Below are 24,837 nucleotides of genomic sequence, written 5' to 3'. Positions count from 1 at the left end.
TCCCTAGTATGGTATCCCTTTAAATTGTGGTCCTCACTATTGTTCCCCTTTTATTCCTAGTCCCCAACATGATATTCATTTAAACCTTGGCCCTCAGCATGGCCCTCTCCTGCACCCCAGGTATGGTTTCCCCCTCATACCTGGTTCTTAGCATGGATTCTGTCTGATTCTTAGACCTTTATAAATCACATCCCAGAAATGTCCCGTCAAAGTTACTATACCAAGCCCTATAGGGTGGTGTACAGAGGCACTGTTCTCCTAATTCCATCCAGGAGAATAGATTTGCATATTTTTTACCCATAATCCCTAGCGGAGCAGGAATGACTTGTAAGTCTCCGTACTGCCTATGTAGGCACACACTCTCCCTAATGTGGACGAGTGTCCCCAAACCCTATACCAAGCCCATTCTTTTTTCTGGCTAGGGATACAATATAGTTACATGATTCAGTGGAAAATAAGTCATAAGTCCATCAAATTAAACCAAGAGATGGGAGATGATGTATCTAAAGAGAATGGTTAAGGTAAACCAGAACTGTCAGCTTTTGCTGTTGTGGCCAGGTTCTGGGGTAGGCTATTCCACAGATTCACAGTCCCAATGGTGATGTCTTGTTGCGACTAGAGATTAAACTTTCATTTTTTTTTTCCTCCAGAGAGCGCCCCTTGACTCTTGCCTCTTGAGAGTATTTTACAAAATAGATATGTCACGTATGGGCTGTAGTAGCACGTGACACGGGTGTGGCTGTCGGGTCAACTCATTCCACTTACTCAATCTTGCACTGAGCCTTCACTGAGGCTGCATGTTGAATATAAATCGCACCCCAAAACAGTCCATGCACCCCAAATACACGCCACCACCGACTTGATGGGCTTAGTGGAAACCATAGTATCATATACACTCATCTCTCCAACAGTCAAACACAGCTTAAAAAAGTAATGGGTTCTCAGAGCAACACAAAATAACCTTAAATTTAACAATTTAATACCCAAAGGGTTCAGTGCTATATATACAAGAAAAGGTAGGCCACCTCCTACTCCCTGAGGTGCGGAATCAGCACCTTTTTATCTTTTATTTCCTTGGAGACCTGTGTTTCTCTGGGCCCTTGAGATCAGCCTGGGTCATGGCAACACCTGTGCTACAAGCAGGACTTTTTTGTCCATTGATGTGATTTCGCAAACAACGAAAAGGCTCTTGACCCCATGATAGTTAAAGACAGATCCCTTTTTATTTTTAGTCTGTACTTCTGTTCCTACAAAAGTACTGAAGAATGGACCAAAATAAGTGTGAAATCTGTTATGTAGCATGCAGCAGTGCACAAATTATCCTTGTGAATGTGAGAAAATCTCTAAAAGAACATTAAAGTCAAGTTGTCCTTTATGTAAAATATTAGACTTACAGGTAAAATACTGAAAAAAAAAAACCAAGTAGAGCATTATGTAGAGCAGTTGTGTCTCCCTATTTCTACTGTCTGTAGGAAAGTTCTGAAGTAGGTTGAAGTTCCTTGACTTCATTGTCTCACATGCCGATGCACTTCATATTATTCAGATCTTTCATGGAGCATGAGCGCTCTGTCTTGTCTCCCTGACAACAGGGAACCCAGGAAGATGACAGCTGGATCGGAAACCAAAAAAGCAGCTGAATCAATAAACAATTCACTTGTGACTCAGAGGAGCTCACAGTTAGGGGCAGAGCCGCAGAAAACACATCAGACTGTGACACTAGGTTCCGCATCCTGCTAGCTGCCATAGATGTTGCACCATAGCACAAACATGCTTTACAATATTGCTGGATCATCCTAATTATGACCATTATTCTTACATGTGTAGGGTCTCCAAAGTCATCTTCATGTAGTGCCAAACAGGGTAGGTTTTCAAGGGAGTCTGTCACCAAGGTGAAGCATATTAAAAGGAGTCTATCATTGTCGTTTTGCATTTTTACATAATCCTATTTTAATGTAGCCGTTACAAAGGCTATTCTAGGTATATCTCATCTTCTGATCCTTGCAGCCGTTTTCCAGAAAATAATCAGCCATGGAGCTTTCTTCACTGCTCTCTTCTTGCTTGAAGATCCTGCCTGCTCTCCTCCCTGTTGGCGCAAATAAAATCTTGCGCATGCGCTGTACATGCCGACAGGACTAGCTGCTCATGGAAGCAGTGAAGAGGAGGAGCAGGAGGGGGATCTCCAAGCAAGAAAGGGGCAGTGAAGAAAGCTCTATGGCTGATGATGTGGCTGTGCTCAGAGCACAGGGTTAACGCTCCTTGTGCTCCCTGAAGACTAATTCGCATACAAATAAAAGCGTTTTTACTGGAAAACGACTACAAGGATTAGAAGGGGTGAGGTTTCTAAAGGCTACATTAAGATAGGCTTATTTAAAAATGCAAAATGGCAATGATAGACTCCATTTAAACCACCAATACTGTTAAATAGGTCAGGCTCACCTAAATGTAACACCTTTTTCCCATTAAAATTTGTGCCTCCGTTGCTGATATATTCATTTTTGTTTCACAGTATGCAAATGACCAGTATGGAGCATTCAAGGGTGTTCTTGAGTGTAGACAAGCATATAAGAGCAGTAGCAGTTTGGAGCAATAGAGTCTGGTTTGGTGCTTCAGATTGCTCTTTTGCATATTGTAAAATAAATGAGTATCTCAGTAACCCAGGTTCAAATTTTACTGAGGAAAAGATGTCACATCATTCAGGTGAGCCTGCCCTATCTAACTGGTGTAATACATTTCACTCTGGTGATAGACTCTCTTGATAGTATTTCCAGGAGATGCTTTTCTTCCTTATAGGGAATGATGCTGAGCAATATATTGTTTTCAGGGCTTTATTTCACTCTTTTCAAGTAAGATCTGTTCTAATACTGACATGACTTGGAGAGAGCCTGAGAGTCCTGCTTTACCTGCCCATACACATCTGATTGACAGCACTAAATGTATACAGACTCCTACAGGAAAAGCTTTCAATCACTCTGCATAGGAGGGAGAAAGCCGAACTTGCATGCTTCTCTGAGACTCTGCAGTGTTATAACAGCTTTCTATGTGACGATATATATCCTGGAGCTCAGTATCTTTCCTTCTGTTATATGTTGCCTGGAGGAAAGTATTGAAGAACTGACAAATCAACATTTAAAGGTTATTCCCATGTCAAAGTGAGGTGGGGGTCTGACCTCTGGTTTAGCACTGCTTCCCCTTTAAACCTATACCGATTACTCTTAGAGAAAAAACTGTGAGACTTGCTGCTGCATTAAAACTATCTAAATAATTGCTGCAACATTATAGAAATCCTCAGTATTATATATATATATATATATATATATATATATATATATATATATATATATATATATATATATATATATATATATATATATATATATATATATACACACACACACAGTGGCGTAACTAGGAATGGCAGGGCCCTGTGGCGAACTTTTGACACCCCCCGTATCATAACCTTCCACCGCCCATTAGCTCATTGGGTTACCTCCCCTCTTCCTCTTCTCCGTGTCTTCTGCCTTTCGCAGGCATCGGATGAAGTGCTGTAACGGACCATTGGAAAATGGCAGCCCAGACAGAGATGACTACGAATTGGCCTCAATCACTGACATCCTAATATGGACATGTGACAGCTTCAACCAGTCACTAGACTCTTGTCTGTTTCTATATGTGAGGAATGCTTGGATCGGGTATAAGAAAATGTTGAATATATTGCAGCTGATACATTAGTGGTGTTACCAGATCCAATTCATTTGTTGACCTGCCTTTAGTATTCTGCCGTAGAGTAATGGGAATGAGCTAAAGACATCTCTGTAATTAAAAAAAAAAAAAACTATGTAGTGACACTATTTATGAACTTTATCCTTTCTTATAGTCATCTTTTTCTACATCATCAAGCAAAAGATCCTTACACAGGACACTTTCTGATGAGAGTATCTACAGCAGTCAGCGAGAGATGGTGTTCATCAATGCCCGAGCTTCACTTCTGGACCAAGCTCTTCCCAATGATGTCCTCTTCAGTAGCACATACCCTTCTCTGAATAAGTCCTTGCAAATGCGCAGACCATCATACACTATGGGTATGACATCCATACATGGTGAGAAATGTACTAAGTAATTTATACTCGGATATCCTTACCTGTAACCAGAGCTGCACATCCATACAGATAATGCCTAATGTACAAGAGCCCTATTGTTCAGCCTTACCCAAAACATGACCTATGTGCCAAAGCAGATTTCCTAGCCCATCTGCCTTTCAGTTTAATTTTATTTTCACCGTGTTTTGGGGAGCGGCGGTAGTAATTTACACAGGTTTGGAATACTAAATCCCAGCTGTACAATGGCAGGCGCTGATTTAGTAATTTCCAAACCACCTGACAATGTAATGTATATGGCCATCTTATGTCAGTAATAGTATATGCTGACAAAGTGGCGGTGTCTACGGTAGTTTGTTCATGGTACTGTTGAGACAATATGTTAAATCGGATTTTAAGTCTTGCTAGAAGTTGTTGAAATGTTTTAACCTCACGTGACAGATATGAACATTTCTGCTTAGTCAGTCCTTTACGTATGAGCTAGAGAAAAGCATTAAAATACAGTATCCTCCCCAATGTTATCTTAGCATTTCATTACATGGTTATAATTGAAATAAAGGGCTTTATTTCACAGATTTGCCAGGTGAATAAGGTTTATCTTCCTTGGTATTTCTAGGCGAGTTCTCTGCCTCAGACACTTCTCTCACAGACATCCATGAACAGAGAAGACAAGCCATGCCTGACCCAGGACTTATGCCTCTTCCAGATGCTGCTTCTGATATAGAGTGGTCAAATTTAGTAGATGCTGCCAAGGCCTTTGAGGGTATGTTGCACACCTAATGAACTAACACTGGTGTGGTTGGGGGGGGGTTATATTCTTTATTCACTTTATCTGTAATCATAAGGGACATGCATCAATATGGAGAGTAGGACCTCCCTTCTTCTTGCTATCTGAGGTGCACTACAATAAGTGTCCTTACATACTATCTAGTAGTTATACATTAGCATCAAGTTCTCAGTCATTCCTAACATCAGTGACTGTATCAACATATACTGAACAATACAATATGAGAATATAACAACAACATGGCTGCAGCAATTAATCACTGTACCTGTAATCATAAGGGACATGCATCAATATGGAGAGTAGGACCTCCCTTCTTCTTGCTATCTGAGGTGCACTACAATAAATGTCCCACCAGAAACACACCTCTGAGATACATGGTCCCACTCTAGTGTCAGATTACAGGACCTGTAAACTGCTAGTCTGACACTAGGTAATATCCAAATTTTTGTGTGGTGGATCTTTCTCTGTATATATCTCACATTCTTCCCCACTAAATTAATGTCGTCCATGAGATTCCGCATTTCCACAATTATGTGGGTTGTCTTAAGGTAATTTAGTAATTGAGAACAATTAATTGGTGGTGATATCTCCAATAGAGGTCAATGCCTCATTGTGACATATGTTCCTATAAAAATGTCACAAGTTATTTCTAGGTCCGTTGCTAGCTAAGAGACCTAGAAGAGCCAATGTTAGCACTGGTTCTAAGTAGTATTGGACCACCATGCATAACAATGCTACTACAATATCTGAACCTCATTTTATGAGGTGGAGATTGGTCAGGTCTAATTTTTGCATTAAATATGACCACATGACCATGTAACCTCACAGTTTCTATCGCTAAACAACTAGAAACATTGTCAAATAAACAAACTAATTGTAAACGTAACAGTGCAATTGCTTTGAAGGTAAATAGTCTTTATATCCGCTCACAGTTCTCCAGAAAATATGCTGGTGGTAGGTACCATTCAGGTTGTTTCTCTTGGCCAATGGTTTTCACTACCTGTTTAGCATGAAAACTTCTTGGTACCCTACTTGGTTCTCCCATGGTATCATAAGTAAGTGTAACCGGCCTTCGCCTTTCTCTCGCAACAGAAGATCTTTTCAAAGTCTGTTGTCCTGAAGTTTCTGTTTCTTCATCTGTTTCTGGGTCTGTTGATTCAGAGTTCTCCATCCATACTTCTTCCTCTGGAGTTGTTGCAGATTCCTCTGATGACTTTTCTGACTCTGACAGTAGACCTTCAGGTGATGCCAAGATCTCTGATGAATTTTGTGGTTCAAATTCTGCTGCGTCAGGATTAAGTTTACTGCCTTGTGCTGTATAGTTATCTGTTATAGGTGAACTTAATGAACACATTTCATCTTCTTCATCAACACTATCAGTTTCATATCCTACATGCGATGTTGGTTTTGGTCGCTTTGCTTTGGAGGATCTCTCTTGGCCTAACAATTCAGCAGTCTGCTGTACATCTGGAAGATAGTCACAAGATAATAACAGATTACGGTGCAAAATCCTTGATCTGTTGCCACCTGACTCTGGTTTTACCTCATACACTGGACTGTTTTCGTGTTTTCTTCTCACGACAACATAAATCTTATCTTCCCAATAGGAGCGAAGTTTTCCTGGTCCTCCTTTCTCATGTAAGTTCTTCACTAGAACTCGACTTCCTGGAGTAAGTTCAGCACCATGACTTTTTTGATCATAGTATTCCTTGCTTTTACATGCTGACTTCTTTGCGGTTTCTGAAGCTATTTTATAAGCTTCTGCCATTCTCTTTTTCCAGACTGTAACATAATCTGCGTAAGTTTTGTATTTCTCTGATACTGGAGTGTCAAACATTATGTCAATTGGAAGTCTTGGTGATCGACCATACAATAGGTAGAAAGGTGAATACCCTGTTGCTTCACTTTTAGTACAATTGTAAGCGTGGACAACTTTTGACAAAGAGTTCTTCCAGTCTTGCTTTTCTTCCTCTGTAAGAGTTCTCAACATTGACAACAATGTACGATTAAAACGTTCAACCTGTCCATTACCCTCTGGGTGATATGGAGTTGTATGAGAATTCTGAATTCTGCAGTATTTCCCAAGTCTTGCAAATAACTGATTTTCAAATTCTCTTCCCAGATCATGGTGTAATTTTGTTGGAAAGCCAAACTTTAGAGCAAAATCATTAAATATCTTGTCTGCTGCAGTCTTACCAGACTTGTTTGTGGTAGCATATGCCTGTGCAAACCTTGTAAAATGATCCATTACAACAAGGATGTACTCATATCCTCCTTTGCATTTTTCCAGATGCAGAAAATCAATCGATACCATTTCAAAAGGATAGGTGGAGACAATGTTGTTCAATGGTGCTCTAGTTGGTTTATTGGGACGTTTGTCTTTTAGACACTTGCATTCTCTGGTGACATAATGCTCAATATCCTTCTGCATGTATGGCCAGAAAAAGCGTTCTCTAACAAGATTGACAGTTCTTTCTACTCCTAAGTGTCCCATTTGCTCATGGAGTTCTTTGAATACTGTCCTATGGTAGACTTTTGGCAGGACTAATTGTAAGTTATGGCTAGTCTTCCTATAAAGAATACCATCTGAATTGAGGTATAACTTAGACCATTCTCTGAATAAGGCAGTTACAGCTGGTGGTTCTGTTTGTCTCTCCTTCTTAGCCGGAAATCTGTTTTGATGTTTGTAGTGTAGCAGTCTCCCAATGATCTTGTCTTCTTCTTGTGCTTTTCTGATAGTTTCTTTTGGGAGCTGGTTAACGCTTGCTCTGAGGCTTTGTTCAGCTTCTCCAGCTGTACTTTCTACAGTTACAGGGCACCACCATGGCATATGTTCCTCCTCTTGTATCTGAACTGCTTGGACAGTGCTACCAATAGCTTCCATGCTGATTTCTTGGGAACATTCCTTCATATACTGGTCAGGATCTAGTGGCATTCTTGACAATCCATCAGCGTCTGCATTTGCTTTCCCTGGGCGGTATTTAATGCTAAAATTGAAGTCTGCAAGTTCTGACACCCATCTATGGCCAGTTGCATTTAATTTTGCTGTAGTGAGAACATAGGTAAGTGGATTGTTGTCTGTATATACAACAAATGATGGACTATAGTACAAGTAGTCTCTAAAACGGTCACATATTGCCCATTTCATTGCCAAAAACTCAAGTTTCCCCGAGTGCAAATGGTAGTTTTTCTCTGCTGCAGTAAGAGTTCTTGAGCCATAACCAATAACTCTCAACTTGCCATTTTGCCTTTGATATAGGACAGCACCAAGTCCTTCCTGAGACGCATCACAGTGCAGTATGAATGGGATGTTGAAGTCTGGATATCCCATCACTGGTGGCTTAACTAACAAATCAATCAGTCTCTCCAGGATTTCTTGATGATGGGCAGTCCAATTGATGGGCTGATGTGCAGGAAGTTGACTTTTTTCCTTCTGTTTGGATCTATCTCTCTTTGCTTTCTTTTGTGTGGGTGATGGTGAACAAGGCCCTACCGACAGTAGATCATACAGTGGAGCGGCAATCCGGGAGAAATTTTGAATATATGTCCGGTAGTAAGACAGAAAACCTAGTATTTTTCTAAGCTCTCCCACTGTAGATGGAGGTTTGTTTTTCAAAGCCATTACTGGAGCAATTTCTGCTGGATCCATAGTATAGCCATCAGCAGAGACACTCTTACCTAGGAACCGGACTTGTCTTTTGAACAGCTCACATTTCTTCGGTGTTAGCTTGATTCCATGCTGTTGGTAGCGCTGAAGCACAGTCCGTACATGTTCCACATGTTCAGTGAAAGACTTACTGTGAACCAGGTTGTCATCAAGATATGGTTGACAGATACTGTCTCTCAGTCCTTCCAAGCATTCTTCCATGCTTCTCTGAAATTCCGCTGGAGCTGAGCTGAGCCCAAAAGGAATACGGATCCATTCATATAATCCCCAAGGTGTTATAAAGGCTGTCAAAGGCCTACTGGATTCTTCCATAAATCCTTGGTGATAGGCTTTCCCTTGATCAAGCACAGAAAACCATGAACTTCCTGACAAACTATTCAGCATATCTTGGATTCTCGGTATAGGATGACGGTCAGGAACTGACTTCTGGTTTAGTTCTCTATAATCACAGCAGAGTCTCAGGCTACCATCTCGTTTTCTTACACATACTATAGGAGAAGAGTAGGATGATTTTGACTTTCTAATCCATCCTCTATTTATCAGGTCTTGTAGGTACTCCTTCACTTCGTTATGAAGCGGTTTTGGCACCGAAGTATATGTCTTTTTAACGGGGGTGGTGTCTTTTAGATTAATCTTTAATTGGAGTGATGGAATACATCCAACATCAGACTCATCTCTGGAGAAGGCATGACATTCTTCTCTTAACATCTGCCTTACTATGCACTGTTCGTCTGCATCAAGATGATCCGTAGGAACCGGAGGATCCCATTCCTCTTTAACTGAAGACACTTCACCCTCTGCTTTGTCAACATTTTCCACTGTTTGTATGTTTGCAGTCAGAGAAGAAACTTGAACAGGTTTTATGCAAGCTGGATATACCGCTTTGACTGTTTCCAAGTGACCCAACACGGTTTTTGGATCCAGTACAATATCATGTTTAGTGGGGTTCATTACTGGAATGGTTACCCAAGCATAGTTGTCATAAGGTACAATCACAACTGTCTCATCTGTATATATTCCCTCTGGTAACTGTGCAGTGTTACTTGGCACAAAGAGCTTTTCCTGGTTCTTCTTATGAGGTCCCACATGGACACCACACTTGACACCCATTATAGTACCTGCAGGAATAATGGTACGACGTACTCCAGTTCTTACCTCCTTCACAAATGTTTCTGCTTGGCTCACTTGGACGGCTTTTACCACCATCTCTGCTCTTCTTGTCGGCAGTGAAAATGATGCAGCCAGTGTACTCACCAAAGATGATGAAGGGATTTTTCTCAGGATGACTTCCTCAATCACATTATATCCAATGATTGGCTCTTCAGCTACATTATTGTCACTGGATACTAGAAAAGGCACCAGAAGTTCTATGTTGTCATTACCAGAGGACAGCTGGAAGGTTACTTCTATCCAACCAATGAAAGGAATTTCGGTCTTGTTTACCGCTCTCCCGCATAATGGTTCAGAGCCTAGTAATTCTTCCACTGCCCTTACTTCTGTTTGAGGAAGGTACTGCTGCCGCCAACTTTCATTGATGATACTTGCTTGAGCTCCAGTGTCCCATAATGCCTGAAGAGGAACCCCATTTAGTTTACATAGGACCATACACCTTTTTCCTATTAAATTGATGTTTTCTTTGGCCTCTCGACACACTTTCACTCATCTGTAAGTTAGTTGTCGTGCACTTCCTAGAAGTGACTTGCTGTATATTGTTCTGTTGAAGCTCCAGTTGTTGGATACGATCACATACATTTTGGAAATAAGTATGTAGCAGATTTTCTTTGGCTTCCATACCTGAAGATGGTACTTTCTTTGGTTGGGACTGGGGCTTGGCACAGGTTACTGATTGTCCCTCATCAGCAACCTCCTGTCTTTTAACTGTGCAGATCTGGGTGCACAACATCCCCTAGCATAATGTCCTTCTTTACCACATTTGTAGCAGTGGCGACATGTATGACCTTGATTTGATGTCTTGCAGGCCTCACAAATTGGATTCTGCTTATTTCTGGAAGTTACTTGGGATGAAACCAATCTTGGTTCTTGAGAAGTCTTAAGTAACTTTTTCAATTCTGACATCTCATTCCTCAGTTCTTTCACAGCCTCCTCCAAGTTTGTCACTTCTGTATCTCCTGAAGGTGGAACTTTCTTTGATTTTAGCGTAGGTGGGGCGGTTTGAGTTGTAGATGACTCTACTTTTGTAAGTAATCCTTGTTGTGTGGTACCAGCCTGCATTTCGCCAAGTTTGCTGATTTTGCTGGAAGAGTACTTCTTTAATTTCTGTTCCCTCTCTTGTTCCCAACTGGCAGCTTCATTCATTTTCTTTATTAATACGTCATCAGTGACAGTGGGATCATCCAAATAAGGTTTCATTTGGAATTTAATGTGTCCACTGAGCAGTCCTGTTCCTACTGATCTCAGGAATTTCCTTTGAATCAAATCTGTTTCAAATTTTTCCTCTGCTCCCACTTCTCTAGAGGCAAAGAGAAGTCTGTCCTTTAGTTCTATAGCCCTGAAGAGGAAATTTTGAGGAGATTCTTTGCTGTCTTGCGAGATATTTACCAGCCGGTGGTATAAGTCCGAGTTGCTCTCCTCCTTGTAGTATCCTTTTAGGATAGTCTTCAGCTGTGGCAGTGTTAGATCACTTTTCATCTCTAACATATTTCTTATACTCAGGCCAGGGCTTATTGCTTTAACTACTGCCTCAATCACTTCTAATTCACTGTAGCCCTTTTGCAGTCCCATGTCTATCTGGTGCATGAGGTACTTTTGTAGGCCTAACCTAGTTCTCACTGTCAGAATTTCCTATGAATAGAAAACCAAAAGATTAATTCAGTCAAAATTAGCTCTTATGTGACACTTGGGACTGTGTCAGCATGCATAACTTAAGTGGTCACTGACCTTTCTAAACATTTTTGCATAAACCAACAGTTCAAGTCAATATAAAATCATTGTAGTCCTTTTACCAGAGAAAATTACTTCTTTCACCACTTATCAGCCTCATGTCCTTGCTTGCCCTCTGAAATCTCTTTCTGAATACATCTTGCTAGAGCAAGTCGTAACTTCAGATTGCAGTTTACAAGACAAGTCTGTCAGCAGGTATTTAGAGAGAGACACATACTTCTCAAGCTAAATAGGACCTTTCTTTATATACACAGTGCTGAATGGAAAAAGATCCTGGTCAAGAAGTAGTTGATCACAGTAGTTAAAGGTTAACACTTCTTTATAATGTCCTCTATAACCCTAGTGATTATTCTTAGAGCTTGATTTATGGAGCAGATTATCCTCTACTTTCTGTGTGCAGTGTATGGCAGGCATGGTAACAACTAGTGTGTATCTACTAGCTGAGGGGACAATTCCTAAAAATGTGATTCATCATGTACACACTGTTTTCTCACAGCACTGGGGGCGCCAGCAATGCTGTTTGAGTGCTGAGGACCGCCCCCAGTGCTGCGAGAAAACTAATTAGCATATGGATGAAAACCAAGATATCTAAGGAATGACGGCGCGGAGACGACGTCTAAAGGTAGGGGAAGAATAGCCTTTCTTAAGGCCGTTCCTACATGGGATTAGCTAAAAATTAGATTCTAATGATAGAATCCCTCTAAAGAGAACCGGTCACAGAAAAAATACTCTTCAGTCTGCAGGCAGGCAGGAGAAACTAAGCATATTGATGTATAGGGTTTGTGGGAAAAGATTCAGAATTACCTGTCATTTATCTATTCAAATCTCTGCTCTTTCTATGTTGAGAAGTCAAGGAGGTGGTCCTATCTGTGACTGACAGCCTCCCCCCCTATGACTATTCAGAGACCTAGCTGTCATTCACTGATAGGACCGGCTTCTTAAAGAGGACCTTTCATGGTTTGGGGCACAGGCAGCTCTATATACTGCTGGAAAGCCGACAGTGCGCTGAATTCAGCGCACTGTTGGCTTTCCCGATCTGTGCCCCGGGTGAAGAGCTATCGGTCCCGGTACCGTAGCTCTTCACAGTCAGAAGGGCGTTTCTGACACTCTGTTAGGAACATCCTTCTGTACAAGCAGCACCAATAGCGCTGTGCTGTGTGAGCGGGGAGGAACGTCCCCTCCCTCTGCTCACAGTACTCGTCCATAGACGAGTATTATCAGGAGGGGAGGGGGCGTTCCTCCCCGGTCTCACAGCACAGCGCTATTGGCGCAGCATGTACAGAAGGATGTTCCTAACAGAGTGTCAGAAACGCCCTTCTGACTGTGAAGAGCTACGGTACCGGGACCGATAGCTCTTCACCCGGGGCACAGATCGGGAAAGCCAACAGTGTGCTGAATTCCAGCAGTATATAGAACTGCCTGTGCCCCAAACCATGAAAGGTCCTCTTTAATCCCTCAGCATTGAAACAGCAAAGATATCAACAGATAAATGACAAGTTATACTGAAGCTTTTCCCACAAAACTATATTGTTGATCTGCTCCTCTTCTCCTGCTCTGTAACATACTACCTGCAGACAGAACAGCTTTTTTTTATAGGACACGTTCCAAGTCAGGGCGTTGACCTAAATCTACTGGAACACTTAGTCATATCATTCCTATTCAAAAGTAAGCAGCAATTGGTAAAAGAGCGGTCACCGTTTTCCTGTTGTAAGGACCCACTAGAACCAAACTATGACTTGTGTGATGCAGAGCTCACATTCACTTGTAAACTAGGGGTTATGCAGTCTTATTTCTTATTGACTGCAAACACCTAAAGTACTGACAGTTATGTACCCGCGAGTATCCTGTAACTGTAGTTATTGCTGATATAGGCCATGTTGAAAGTAGCTCCCATTCACTTCTTGATATAAACTATGCTTAACAGCCAGACAATAAACAGGTGAAAAATAAGCTAGGCCCCAGCTTTCCTTTAACGGTAACTACAGCATGTTATCAGATAACAGTATGACTGTGTAAGGATATATTCACAGTGGAAAATGGAGGGGAATCTGGTGATAAAGGCAGAACACAAGTAAATAGTGATGGTAGAACCAGAACCGCTTATATCTGAAGAGGCACCTAAGACAACAAGTACTGTTTGGAAGCTGAAAATGCCAATGGTGCTATACACGAGAGTGCAGTTTTCATGTCACTTTCAGCTAGGAATTTTTTATATTGTGTTGATAATGTATGTTCCTGTTTTCACTAGATCAAAGAGCTTCCTTCTTTGCCTCTCCAGATGATGAACATAGACCTGGAAGCTCGGCATCAATGGGTGAACAGTTAGAAGGCCCGGCTACCTCCCAGTCCAGCACTTACTTTGGGTACGACTTCCAGTAATTTCACTCTCTCCATCAACTTACAAGGGATAAGTAAAAACAACTCTATGCATGCAAAAACTTTAAAGGAAAAAAAGAAAAATATATTTCAGTGAAATGAGACCTAATACTTCTTACAGATGAGTGTTTGCTGCAATGCATAAACAAGTATGTTCCATTCATTGAAAAGTGTTCCCTTTAATGGCAACCTGTCAAGGCAATTTGTGACACTAAGCGCCAAAGGTATATACAGTACGTATGGGTATAGACAGCTTTACAACAAGGTTATATGAGATATTAAATGCTTGGTCCATAAGAACCTGGAGGTAATTTAGTTTCCCAAATCTCCATGGCAGCTTCTCTTTAAGGCAATATATTATGTGTACTACCCATGCTACTGTACTACATAAGAATACTTTCAGTACTGTGTGGGAGGTGACTCAGTAGAAGCAGTGGTGCAGGCCCAAACAGTCAAAGACAGGGATAAACAGGAAAATAAATAAACCTTGACTTCAGGCACAAAATGAGCAAAATAAAATACACCCTTAACTTCAGCCAAAACAAAACAAAATCCTGCTCGTCTGAGCGACTAACTAAACAGAAATGATAACCTAACTATACATGTGGTTAACTACCAGGGACACAAACAAAACAAGCACAATATTGTTTCACCGAACTCAGGGTTACAGGACAGACCCAGACGCCTCCTCTCATTACCTGGATCTGCACTGGAGTACAGGATCTGCAGCCCTTTATGGCCCAGTAATGAGGAAAGGACTCATACCTGGGGTTGAAGCCTACTCAAGACCCGCACTGGGCCACACATAAGTTAAAAACTTGGTGGAGATGTAGCGAGATTCCAACACTCTGCCTGTCATCTTCGCCCAGTACATAGTAGACTTTCATATACTGTGGAGATAAGCCTAAGTATGTGGCTGTGGCTATCGACGAAGGCACATTATAAAGTTCTCCACTGGCTACAAAAAGTACAGTGTACAGTACTGAGATGATATAACCTTCCTAAGTTAAATTTTGTCTCTTCTGTATTCAATGCTGTGTTGGATAACCCATGACTTCTTACCTGTTTTTTCACAGGAAAGAGTCCCCCACCTGTCTTGCTACAAAGGTTGAACAGTTGGAAAGCATGCTGAAAATGCTACAGTATGAACTGAAAAAGGTACAGCCATATAGAGGAAGCTTAATAGACAGACCTGTGCACATATAGTCTAATGAGGCTTTATTCACATGGGTGTATTGCACCTCTTCTTTTTGTTGTACAATACAGACCAAAAGTTTGGACACACCTTCTTATTCAAAGAGTTTTCTGTATTTTCAGGACTATGAAAATTGTAGATTCACACTGAAGGCATCAAAGGTTCTTCAAAGTAGCCATCTTTTGCTTTGATTCCTGCTTTGCATTCTCTTGATAAGCTTCAAGAGGTAGTCACCGGAAATCGTTTTCACTTCACATGTGTGCCCTGTCAGGTTTAATAAATGGGATTTCTGGCCTTATAAATGGGGTTGGGACCATCAGTTGTGTTGTGCAGAAGTCAGGTGGATACACAGCTGATAATCCTACTGAATAGACTGTTAGAATTTGTATTATGGCAAGAAAAAAAGCAGCTAAGTAAAGACAAACGAGTGGCCATCATTACTTAAGAAATGAAGGTCAGTCAATCCGAAAAATTGGGAAAACTTTGAAAGTGTCCCCAAGTGCATTTGCAGAAACAATCAAGCCCTACAAAGAAACTGGCTCACATGAGGACTGCCCCAGGAAAGGAAGACCAAGAGTCACCTCTGCTGCGGAGGATAAATTCATCCAAGTCACCAGCCTCAGAAATCGCAGGTTAACAGCAGCTCAGATTAGAGACCAGGTCAATGCCACACAGAGTTCTAAGAGCAGTCACATCTCTACAACAACTGTTAAGAGGAGACTTTGTGCAGCAGGCCTTCATGGTAAAATAGCTGCTAGAAAACCACTGCTAAGGACAAGCAACAAGCAGAAGAGACTTGTTTGGGATAAAGAACACAAGGAATGGACATTAGACCAGTGGAAATCTGTGCTTTGGTCTGATGAGTCCATATTTGAGATCTTTGGTTCCAACCACCGTGTCTTTGTGCGACGCAGAAAAGGTGAACAGATGGACTCTACAGGTCTGGTTCCCACCGTGAAGCATGGAGGAGGAGGTGTGATGGTCTGGGGGTGCTGTGCTGGTGACACTGTTGGGATTTGTTCAAAATTGAAGGCATACTGAACCAGCATGGCTACCACAGTATCTTGCAGCAGCGTGCTATTCCATCCGGTTTGCGTTTAGTTGGACCATCGTTTATTTTTCAACAGGACAATGACCCCAAACACACCTCCAGGCTGTGTAAGGGCTATTTGACCAAGAAGGAGAGTGATGGGGTGCTACACCAGATGACCTGGCCTCCACAGTCACCAGACCTGAACCTAATCGAGATGTTTTGGGGTGAGCTGGACCGCAGAGTGAAGGCAAAAGGGCCAACAAGTGCTAAGCATCTCTGGGAACTCCTTCAAGACTGTTGGAAGACCATTTCAGGTGACTACCTCTTGAAGCTCATCAAGAGAATGCCAAGAGTATGCAAAGCAGTAATCAAAGGAAAAGGTGGCTACTTTGAAGAACCTAGAATATAAGACATATATTCAGTTGTTTCACACTTTAAGTATATAATTCCACATGTGATAATTCATAGTTTTGATGCCTTCAGTGTGAATCTACAATTTATAGTCATGAAAATACAGAAAACTCTTTGAATGAGAAGGTGTGTCCAAACTTTTGGTCTGTACTGTATATTCAATGCTACAAACTGGATCACATCACGGAAACCAGGAAACATTTTCCCAAGGGGTTGGGAAAGGTTTGCCTTTGTTCCCACTCTATGATCTGATCCTGTTTTTGGGACAACATATACAACCTGATGTAGTAATAAGGTCACCTTCACACAGGAAATATTTTTCACTAAGTCTAAATTCAGTGGAACGTATGGAGACAAAAGTGTAATAGAAAGATTTGTGTCCTTTCTGTATTTTGTACCCACCCCTTTGTTTCGAATTGCTGATACTAATGTAAAATACTGACCATGTGAAAGTGTCCTTAAGCTCATCTTGTGCTGTAAGACTCTTTAAATTAGTTTTCTATTGAGCATATTATTTTTGTAATATGTGTGTGTGTGTGTATGTATATATATATATATATATATATATATATATATATATATATATATATATATATATATATATATATAATCGGTGATGGTTGAATCTAACTGGTAACCTGTTGTATACAGAATATTTGTTTGCAGCAGATCTGTCCCCCAAATATGTTGTACTGATTAAAAGGGATTGTCCAAGACAAGTTCACTGAGCATCTGTGCCGGATGGTATGAAAAATATAGGCAATTTCTTACTATAAAATTAGAAACAATACAACAGACTCGTGTATATTAGTCTGCTTTGCTTGCTGTATTCAAGCTCTGCCTACCATTCCCGGGTGCCAAGCATTTTTCTTTGCACATCTCTAAGCAGCCATCACTTTTATGTAGGTCAGACACATGAGTACGTTGTGAGAGTAAAAACTGTATAGTGGACTCAGGAGGGGTACAGAAGACTAATTTCTCATTAAGGCTAGGTTCACACCTGCACCTGGATTGCATTCGGGTTTTCCGTCCCCAAAGCCTCTTAGAGTGCAATTTTTGGGCAGAAACCCAGCAGACCCCATTACATTCTATGGGTCTGCGGGTTTCCACAGATTAGATAAACCCAGACACAGGTGTGAACCTATGTTAAGATTGTAGAAAAAAAATAATTCTAGTTGAAAAAATTATTTTCTTTTCACCAATTACTGTAGTTATCCATTACTTTGATTCTGTGTCCACCTAATGTGTCCACTGCTGGTGCTCAGACATACTTAGTAGCTCAGTTCTATCTCCGGTATACTCTTGTACATGGGCAAAAAAAAAAATTGTGCTACTGTAGACAGTAAACATTACTTTTTTTATATGAAATTGGTCACACTAGATAGGGAGCGTTAAATAAATAAAAGTATAGTGTGTAATGCAATATCTGAACATGAGAATTTTGTAAATAATTCAAAATTTAAATAGGTTTTTTTTTGGTTTTTTTACACACAATCTAACACTCGTTTATAATATTCAATTGTGCAATACTCCATTTAATAACAATGAAATTGGCTGAACTTTTACCCATTGGACTTGTACTTATAACGTGCTGCTCTTTTTAGGACAATACACAACATACTTATGAAGACTGGCATTAATACTAGTCTTCATAAGCCTATTGCCATCGGAGTGGGGGCCTCATTTGTTGTGCTTGGAGGGGAAGTCTATACCAGCTCATAGCTGCCATAGATTTTGAGCATCATTTACGCCAGATTTCTAGTGTAGATTATAATAAATCTGCATACCCTCTCCAAACCCCATTTTTGGTAAAGTGCTGCAGAGTAAGAAAACGTTACAAATTTTTGCACAATAAAAGTTCTGACTCTTTTATGTACAAGGCATAATAAATCTGCCCCAAAATATCTCTTACTCACACTTGTATTGTGGATTCTTTGTATAACGGAAACCAGATTACATTGGACAATGCATCCAGTGACACCTGGAGAACTCCATTGATTTATAATGGGGTCCATCAGCTTCTGTCATGCTGTCCATTGTCATGACTAGGAACATTACGCTGCTGCGCTGTTCAGCCCATATGATATATATGCGATAGATCGTTTATACAGAGTCTCCCACAGAAATGTGAGAATAGACAGATCTGTTATACAGAGAGCGTAAGACTGACGCTAGGTTCACACCTGCGTTCATGTCTCCGTTCTATGGTTTCCGTCTTCTGCATGGCAGAAGACGGAAACCATAGACCGGGTCCGGCCGTGAGCGGCGGTGAGCGTTTTGAGCTCTCCGCCGCGAAATCGGATTTTTTTTATCCGGACACAGAGTAGTGCATGTCCGAGACTGTGTCCGGATTATAAAACCCGGTTTCGCGGCGGAGAGCGCAAAACGCTCACTGCCGCTCACAGCCGGACAGCTTTCTCACCCATTCAAATGAATGGGTGAGAGAGTCTCCTGCAGGTTTCTGTCTCCTGCATCTGTTTTATGCAGGAAATGGAAACCTGCAATAAGGACAGATGAACGCTGATGTGAACGAGCCCTGAGTTATTTCTTCATCAGAACCTTATTGCTGTTCTACATCATTCTTATAATACAGAACATTTTCATTCTGATGTCTGAGGCTTCATCCAGGCACATGTATAGATATCCACCATCACTACATATATATATTTTTTTTCCTCAAAATGTTTTTGAAACATCACAAATGTAACCCAATACTAGTATATAGTTGTTTCCATATTTTCTTATACATGGATTTCCCTGGACATGGCCGTGCCAACCCGAACAAATCTATCCATTGTTCACATTTCTTAATGCCTGAAACTATAAAAGGTTTCCAAATACAGAAAAAAATTAGGTTACACTAGCACTGGGTGGAAAAAATATTTCTCCATTTTTCCAAAATATATTATTATATGTTACTCTCCACATTCACATGATTTAATATTATTGCCCATACACTTCCTTTCCCAGAGGAGGTTTGTGGATCATCTGGTTTTAATGTTGTTAATTGGAGACCTGCAAATAGCTGACGTAGGAGTACCCAGAGATTTCTTGGCAGGTTTCTATGACTCTGTATCCGATGGTTCCTTGCACAGCAGGCAAAGGGGATGGTCCCTGGAATGCTTTTGTTTCGGCATCTCAGTGATATGTAACTGTGCCGACATCTGTCTCCTCTGCCGTACCCCTGATATTTATGTTGTAAAAGATAAACCTTCAATGTTGTTGTTGAATCTTTATTAACTACAGAGTAGTTTTATGCCAAACTCAATTTATATCTGAATCGGCTTCATGTTCCGGAAAGTGATAAGTAAATTTGGAGCATGTACTCCCTGTTTCAGTGAACATTTTGATCTTACTGCAGTAAATATGCAACATTTTGTTAAAGAGATCTTGGACATCCCTTATTCTTGTGTCCTTTAAGGCAGAGTCTGAGTGATTATACCATGGTCACCCATTTGTTAGAATTATGCTACATTTTCTCTTGGGAATACTATAACCAGATTGTCTTATTTTTGGATAAACTTGTTAGGCCATCCCCTTTACAGACTGGCAACAGGGCATTATAATTGTATGATTTATAAGGAACTATGTGGACAGAGAGGTGGCAAAGCATATACAGTAATTTCCAATGGGAATCAAAGTAAAAGCTCCACGTATTTTATGGTTAGCTGTTTCTAGTAGTGACAATCCTTATATTTTAAAGGAATATTCCTATCCCCCGGATCATATTTAATCTTGTAGTTTAACTGAATTGTTCTATCCAATACACTTCTATATGGTTTCATTTGCCATATAGAGCTGATTAAGTCTCTTCAGTGTTTATAGCTGGTTGCCTAGGTTACAGACCACATTTCTGGTCAGCTGATGACTCGATCCCTGTTCCCGGCCACTTATATTTTCTTTCTTTCTCTGCAGAGTGCTTTCAGTTGCTGAGCCTCGATAAGGGCTAGAACAGTTCTTTGGTCATTGTCTCAGTTATATCTGGATGTAAATTCTGACATAACAGTATTTTTGAACAAGCTGAGTATACTCTTTTCTGAAAACCAGGAAGTGGAAGGGAGAAGAAATAGGAGAGCAGTTGAAATCCTGGGATGGGAAACCCCTTTAAGTAAAACACTGTGACATTAGTGACAGCTCAGGTAGAAATGGCCCATAGAGAATCATAAACATGAAATATTCATGAAAGTCCAGCTGATCTTTGTTAAAGAGGACCTTTCTCTGCCTCCTCCAATTGAAGCTCTTAGGATCTATTAATATCTGCTGTTCCACTGATTCCAATACATATGGAATTTTCTCTCTAGCCTCAACTGTTCCTCAGAAGCAAGTGCAGTTAGTTTTGGTACCTGGTATACTATTTAAAGTCCTCTGGCCCTGGCCGTTTTATGTACTGCTTGAAAGCTGACAGTGCACTGAATTCAGGTTTGATGGTATGCACTCAGGTTTTGGAGATATTGTTGCCGTTCGTTTGGCACCAATATCCCTTCATTATCAAAAGGGCAGGCCTTTTGCTCAGTGTCATCGCTGGGCTATGAAGAATGCCCCACCTCCTGACAGCATGCTTCAATGGGAATGGGGGTCATTCCTTGACACAGAGCAGTAAGGCCCACCCTTCTTACAGTGGAGAGATATCGATGTTGAAACTAATAGCACCAATACCTCTGGCACCCAAAAGCGTATCATCAGAGCTCACAGTGCTGAATTCAACTCACTGTCAGATTTCAAGCGGTACATAATACCGCCAGTGCTGGAGAATCTGAAAAGTCCTCTTTAAGCTCTGTAATGTCAGAAGGGCAGTGTCAGGTAGGGGGCATTATTCAGAGCTCTAATCAGAGGCAACCAATAGCAGAGCTCAGAATCACACCCTTGACACCCTCCTGGCAGTACAGAGCCTAAATAGCACATCAGGCACTGAATCTAACAACAATAGTTGCTCAGGAATGGTGAGCGCCAGAGAAATAAATTCTGTGCCAGAATCAATGGAGCAGCAGATATTAACAGATGTAAAGAGCTGGACGTGGTGGTGGTGAAAGGTCCTCTTTAAATGTTGCCTTATGTAAGAGCAAGATATTCTCCTAGTAGTCAAAATAACACAAAAAATGTTTTGCAGTGTCATTAATTGTTTATTTCCAGTGGATAAAAACCAGTCCATGGTCATGTGATGGACACAGTTGCAGAGGGCGTTACAAGACATGTCTGATCACATTCTGTGACTGTACCAAGCTGTGCACCTGTTTCCCCATTACATGTCCATTGACTGGTTTTTATCTACTAGAAGTAAACAGCAAGAAGAGTTATAGAAAATCGTGGGGAAAACTGCTGAAACTGGGCAACCCCTTCTAAAAAAGGAAAATAAAATGCAAACACACTAGTAAACAATATAAATGTGTCACTCCTGTACTGATGATTGTTGTAGTACAACAGCAGCCGCCATACAGCTAGTACTGATACAACACAGTCAAATTGATCCCTAATTATTGTGGGTTTTTTTCTGTAGGAAAAGGAAGATAAAGCAAATCTTCAAGCTGAAGTGCAACTCTTGCGAGAAGACAACCTGCGCTTGCAGGAAGAATCCCAGAATGCGTCTGCAAAATTGAAGAAGTTCACAGAATGGGTGTTTAACACTATAGACATGAGCTAATGGACAATACAGACTGTACAGAGCAGAAGACTTCTTGTGTCCAGTCGTGTGTGTACCGTAGACCTTTAGCTTTAATCGCACCTGGATCCAAGTGTACATATAAAGAAGCCGCAGTGTTTCACATCTCCCTACTTTCTAACCTGCCTGCATGTATTGAAAAGTATCACTTACACATACTGCCGATGTTCTGAGGATTACACAGAATAAGAAACGTATTAGCTGAAATGTGAATTTTTCAGAAGTAAATCTTGTACAGTTTTGAACGCAAAAACAAAATATGCCAAACCTGGTCGCTTTTTAGGCAATAATCCCTTTGCAAAAAAAAAAAATGTTGCCATAAAATGACTATTCTTTTGGTTTTGAATGGGTTGTATCACTTGAAACAATTTTCTGATGCAAATTAGCATAAGAAAGCAAATTAAGCCATCTAGTAAGATAGAGCTTCAATGATGTGCTGTGTATGTTATCCAGCGAGCAATGGAAGTTTGGTTGTGTTTTTATTGTAGTATGGTGTTTTCCATGGTCTTATTAAGACTTTTTTTTTTTTTTTTTACCCCCTAATGTAGATAGTTACTTGTACCTCAATTTTTTGTTTGTAAAATAGCAATAAACCCCAATCCACTGATAAATTAAAGGTACAGGGTTATTATGCAGATTTTTTTTTTGTTTTTTGTTTTTTTGCTATCGCATTGACTCTTCCTTTTCAACTTGTGGAAAAGACCCTCTGCTGATCTCTAAATCAGTCTATTTCACACCCCTCAACCAGTACCCTGTATAAATCATCTACTAAAATGTACAAGACCATAGATTGTGTCTGTCCCTGGTGGACCCTTCTGTAATTGAGCCCTGTTCATATTCAGAAATGTAACAATTAACCTACAAAAAAAAAATCTATTTTTTTTTTTTTTTAATTTAATGAAACACTAATTTGTTTGCATCTTTTATGGTTATGTAGAAGCACATATCACAGCGCACAATTTTCAATTCAATACACTTTGTAGTAACCTTGTAAAAAAATATATATATACAAAAAAAAAAAGTCCCACTTGCCTATAAGCAGCTGTATGAATATTGCGCAGTCATAATTTGGGCTATTTATTTCAGCAATATAGAGGGCGAAGATACGTTAAGTCACCTGCACTTTTTTCTGTTCCACTCTACATAATGGAAACCTACATAGCATCAAAATGAACAGTTTAAAATTTGCCTATAACCGAAATTTTTAAACCAAACCCTATATTTGCTACCAGATTCTATCTAGGCAGAGAGATTTATATTTTGTAAGAAAATGTAATTTGTTCTCTGAAAATATTGTTTGCAATGCTTTTATTGGTAAGGTTTGTGACACTTTGTTTCTTTGCAATGTTTAAAGATGTGCTTTTTTATTTTTGTTTTTATTTGCTTAAAAGGCATGTACAGAAATACTCTATTCACCCACACGGCAAAAGCTTACAGTTTAGTTATTTACCCTACCAGAGTCGTTTGGTAAGATGTTATAATTGAGATCAAAAAAGTGTTTGTGTCTTTTTTTTAATGACTGTATGAAGGAGATTTATATAATAATGCCTGGTATCACTTGTACATTGAATTTTTTTTTTTTCTTTTTTTTTTGCAAGCCTCTCTCAAACGTTCTGAAATCTTTGATTTCTCTTCTTTAGAAAGGGAGGTGCTTGAGGCAGGCTATTTATTAGAATTTTGCAACAAAGTTATTGTATCTGAGGTTGCAGAGAAAACTTGTAAAATCCTGAAAATAAACTGGTTTTAAAAGTTTACTGGTTTTGGTTATTCGTCTTTAAGAAGTAGTATAAAAATATCTAAAGATTTAGATTTCTAAGTTCATTTTTAACTGCAGGCAAAACTCATTGTACAGCCTAAAAAGGATGTGAAGGCTAGTGCAATGTAGTCAAATGCAGTCACAAATCGGGCGGTGGGGGGAACGGGGGGTCAAGGGATTTTATTCCATCAGAAAACTGGGAATAGTGGACGTAAGGGCTTTTTTTTTCCACAGGTTTTATTAAAAAAAATTTCATAGTAGCAAAGTACGAAATACAAAAGAAAATGAAGGCATCATCAAAATTACAACCAAGTCTGAACATAAGGGTTGCATTAAAGGAGTGTTACAGAGGTCTTAAAATATCTGTATAGAATCAAGAAATATGAGGACCTCCGTATGTAGGCATAACTCTTTTCAGAACCAAAAAGAACTACAAAAATCAGCATACTGAGATGCAGTTAAAATAAAACAGTGTCACGGCTAAACACACACCCCATGGCAGGGGGAGGGGGGACAGGGAGAGAAATAGGAAAATGGAAAGAAAAAGAAAACAGTAAAATATTACAGGAGAAAGATGGAAAATGCAAGGAAAAAAGAAGAGCAAAAAAGAGGAGAGGGCCTGACATGGTCACCGATGGTATATTAAGTCTGATAATTCAACCAAGGAGACCAGATCTTTAAGAAGCGGTCATGTGTTCCACTTGCCCAACTCGACAGCTCATCAAACCTGGCGATCTTGTTTACTTTCTCCTTCCACTGGGCGATGGAGGGTGCAGTGGTCTGCAGCCAATAGAGTGCTATTAGAGCTTTCACAGCGGTCAAGAGATGAGAGATAAGAAGGTGCTTCTTCAGTTTGTAAACATCAGATGGAAGGGACAGAAAGAGACTCAGGGCGGTGAGTTCAAAGTGTGGTTGACCCAAGTTTCTAACAATACCTTGGAACTGGTCCCAGAAGGGTTGA

The 24,837-nt window shown here is 40.3% G+C and overlaps 1 protein-coding gene across 6 annotated transcripts in view; it reads left to right on the top strand.

Annotated features, from left to right (window-relative positions):
* SIPA1L1 (signal induced proliferation associated 1 like 1) overlaps positions 1–23,856 on the top strand; it is a 220,616-nt gene extending 196,760 nt beyond the window's left edge. For 4 of the 6 annotated variants that reach the window (XM_075282868.1, XM_075282870.1, XM_075282869.1 and 1 more), the window contains 5 exons: positions 3,875–4,097; positions 4,711–4,857; positions 13,698–13,812; positions 14,902–14,983; positions 21,959–23,856. In XM_075282868.1, coding sequence (XP_075138969.1) covers positions 3,875–4,097; positions 4,711–4,857; positions 13,698–13,812; positions 14,902–14,983; positions 21,959–22,102 — 711 coding nt within the window. In that variant the 3' untranslated portion in view covers positions 22,103–23,856. The remainder of the gene's footprint in view (positions 1–3,874; positions 4,098–4,710; positions 4,858–13,697; positions 13,813–14,901; positions 14,984–21,958) is intronic. The other 2 variants (XM_075282866.1, XM_075282867.1) reach the window with 2 other exon arrangements.
* The last annotated feature ends 981 nt before the right edge of the window (positions 23,857–24,837 follow it).

This window comes from Leptodactylus fuscus, chromosome 7, assembly GCF_031893055.1.
Source record: "Leptodactylus fuscus isolate aLepFus1 chromosome 7, aLepFus1.hap2, whole genome shotgun sequence".
Classification (NCBI taxonomy): Eukaryota; Metazoa; Chordata; class Amphibia; order Anura; family Leptodactylidae; genus Leptodactylus; species Leptodactylus fuscus.
This window is presented reverse-complemented; position numbering and strand designations above follow the sequence as displayed.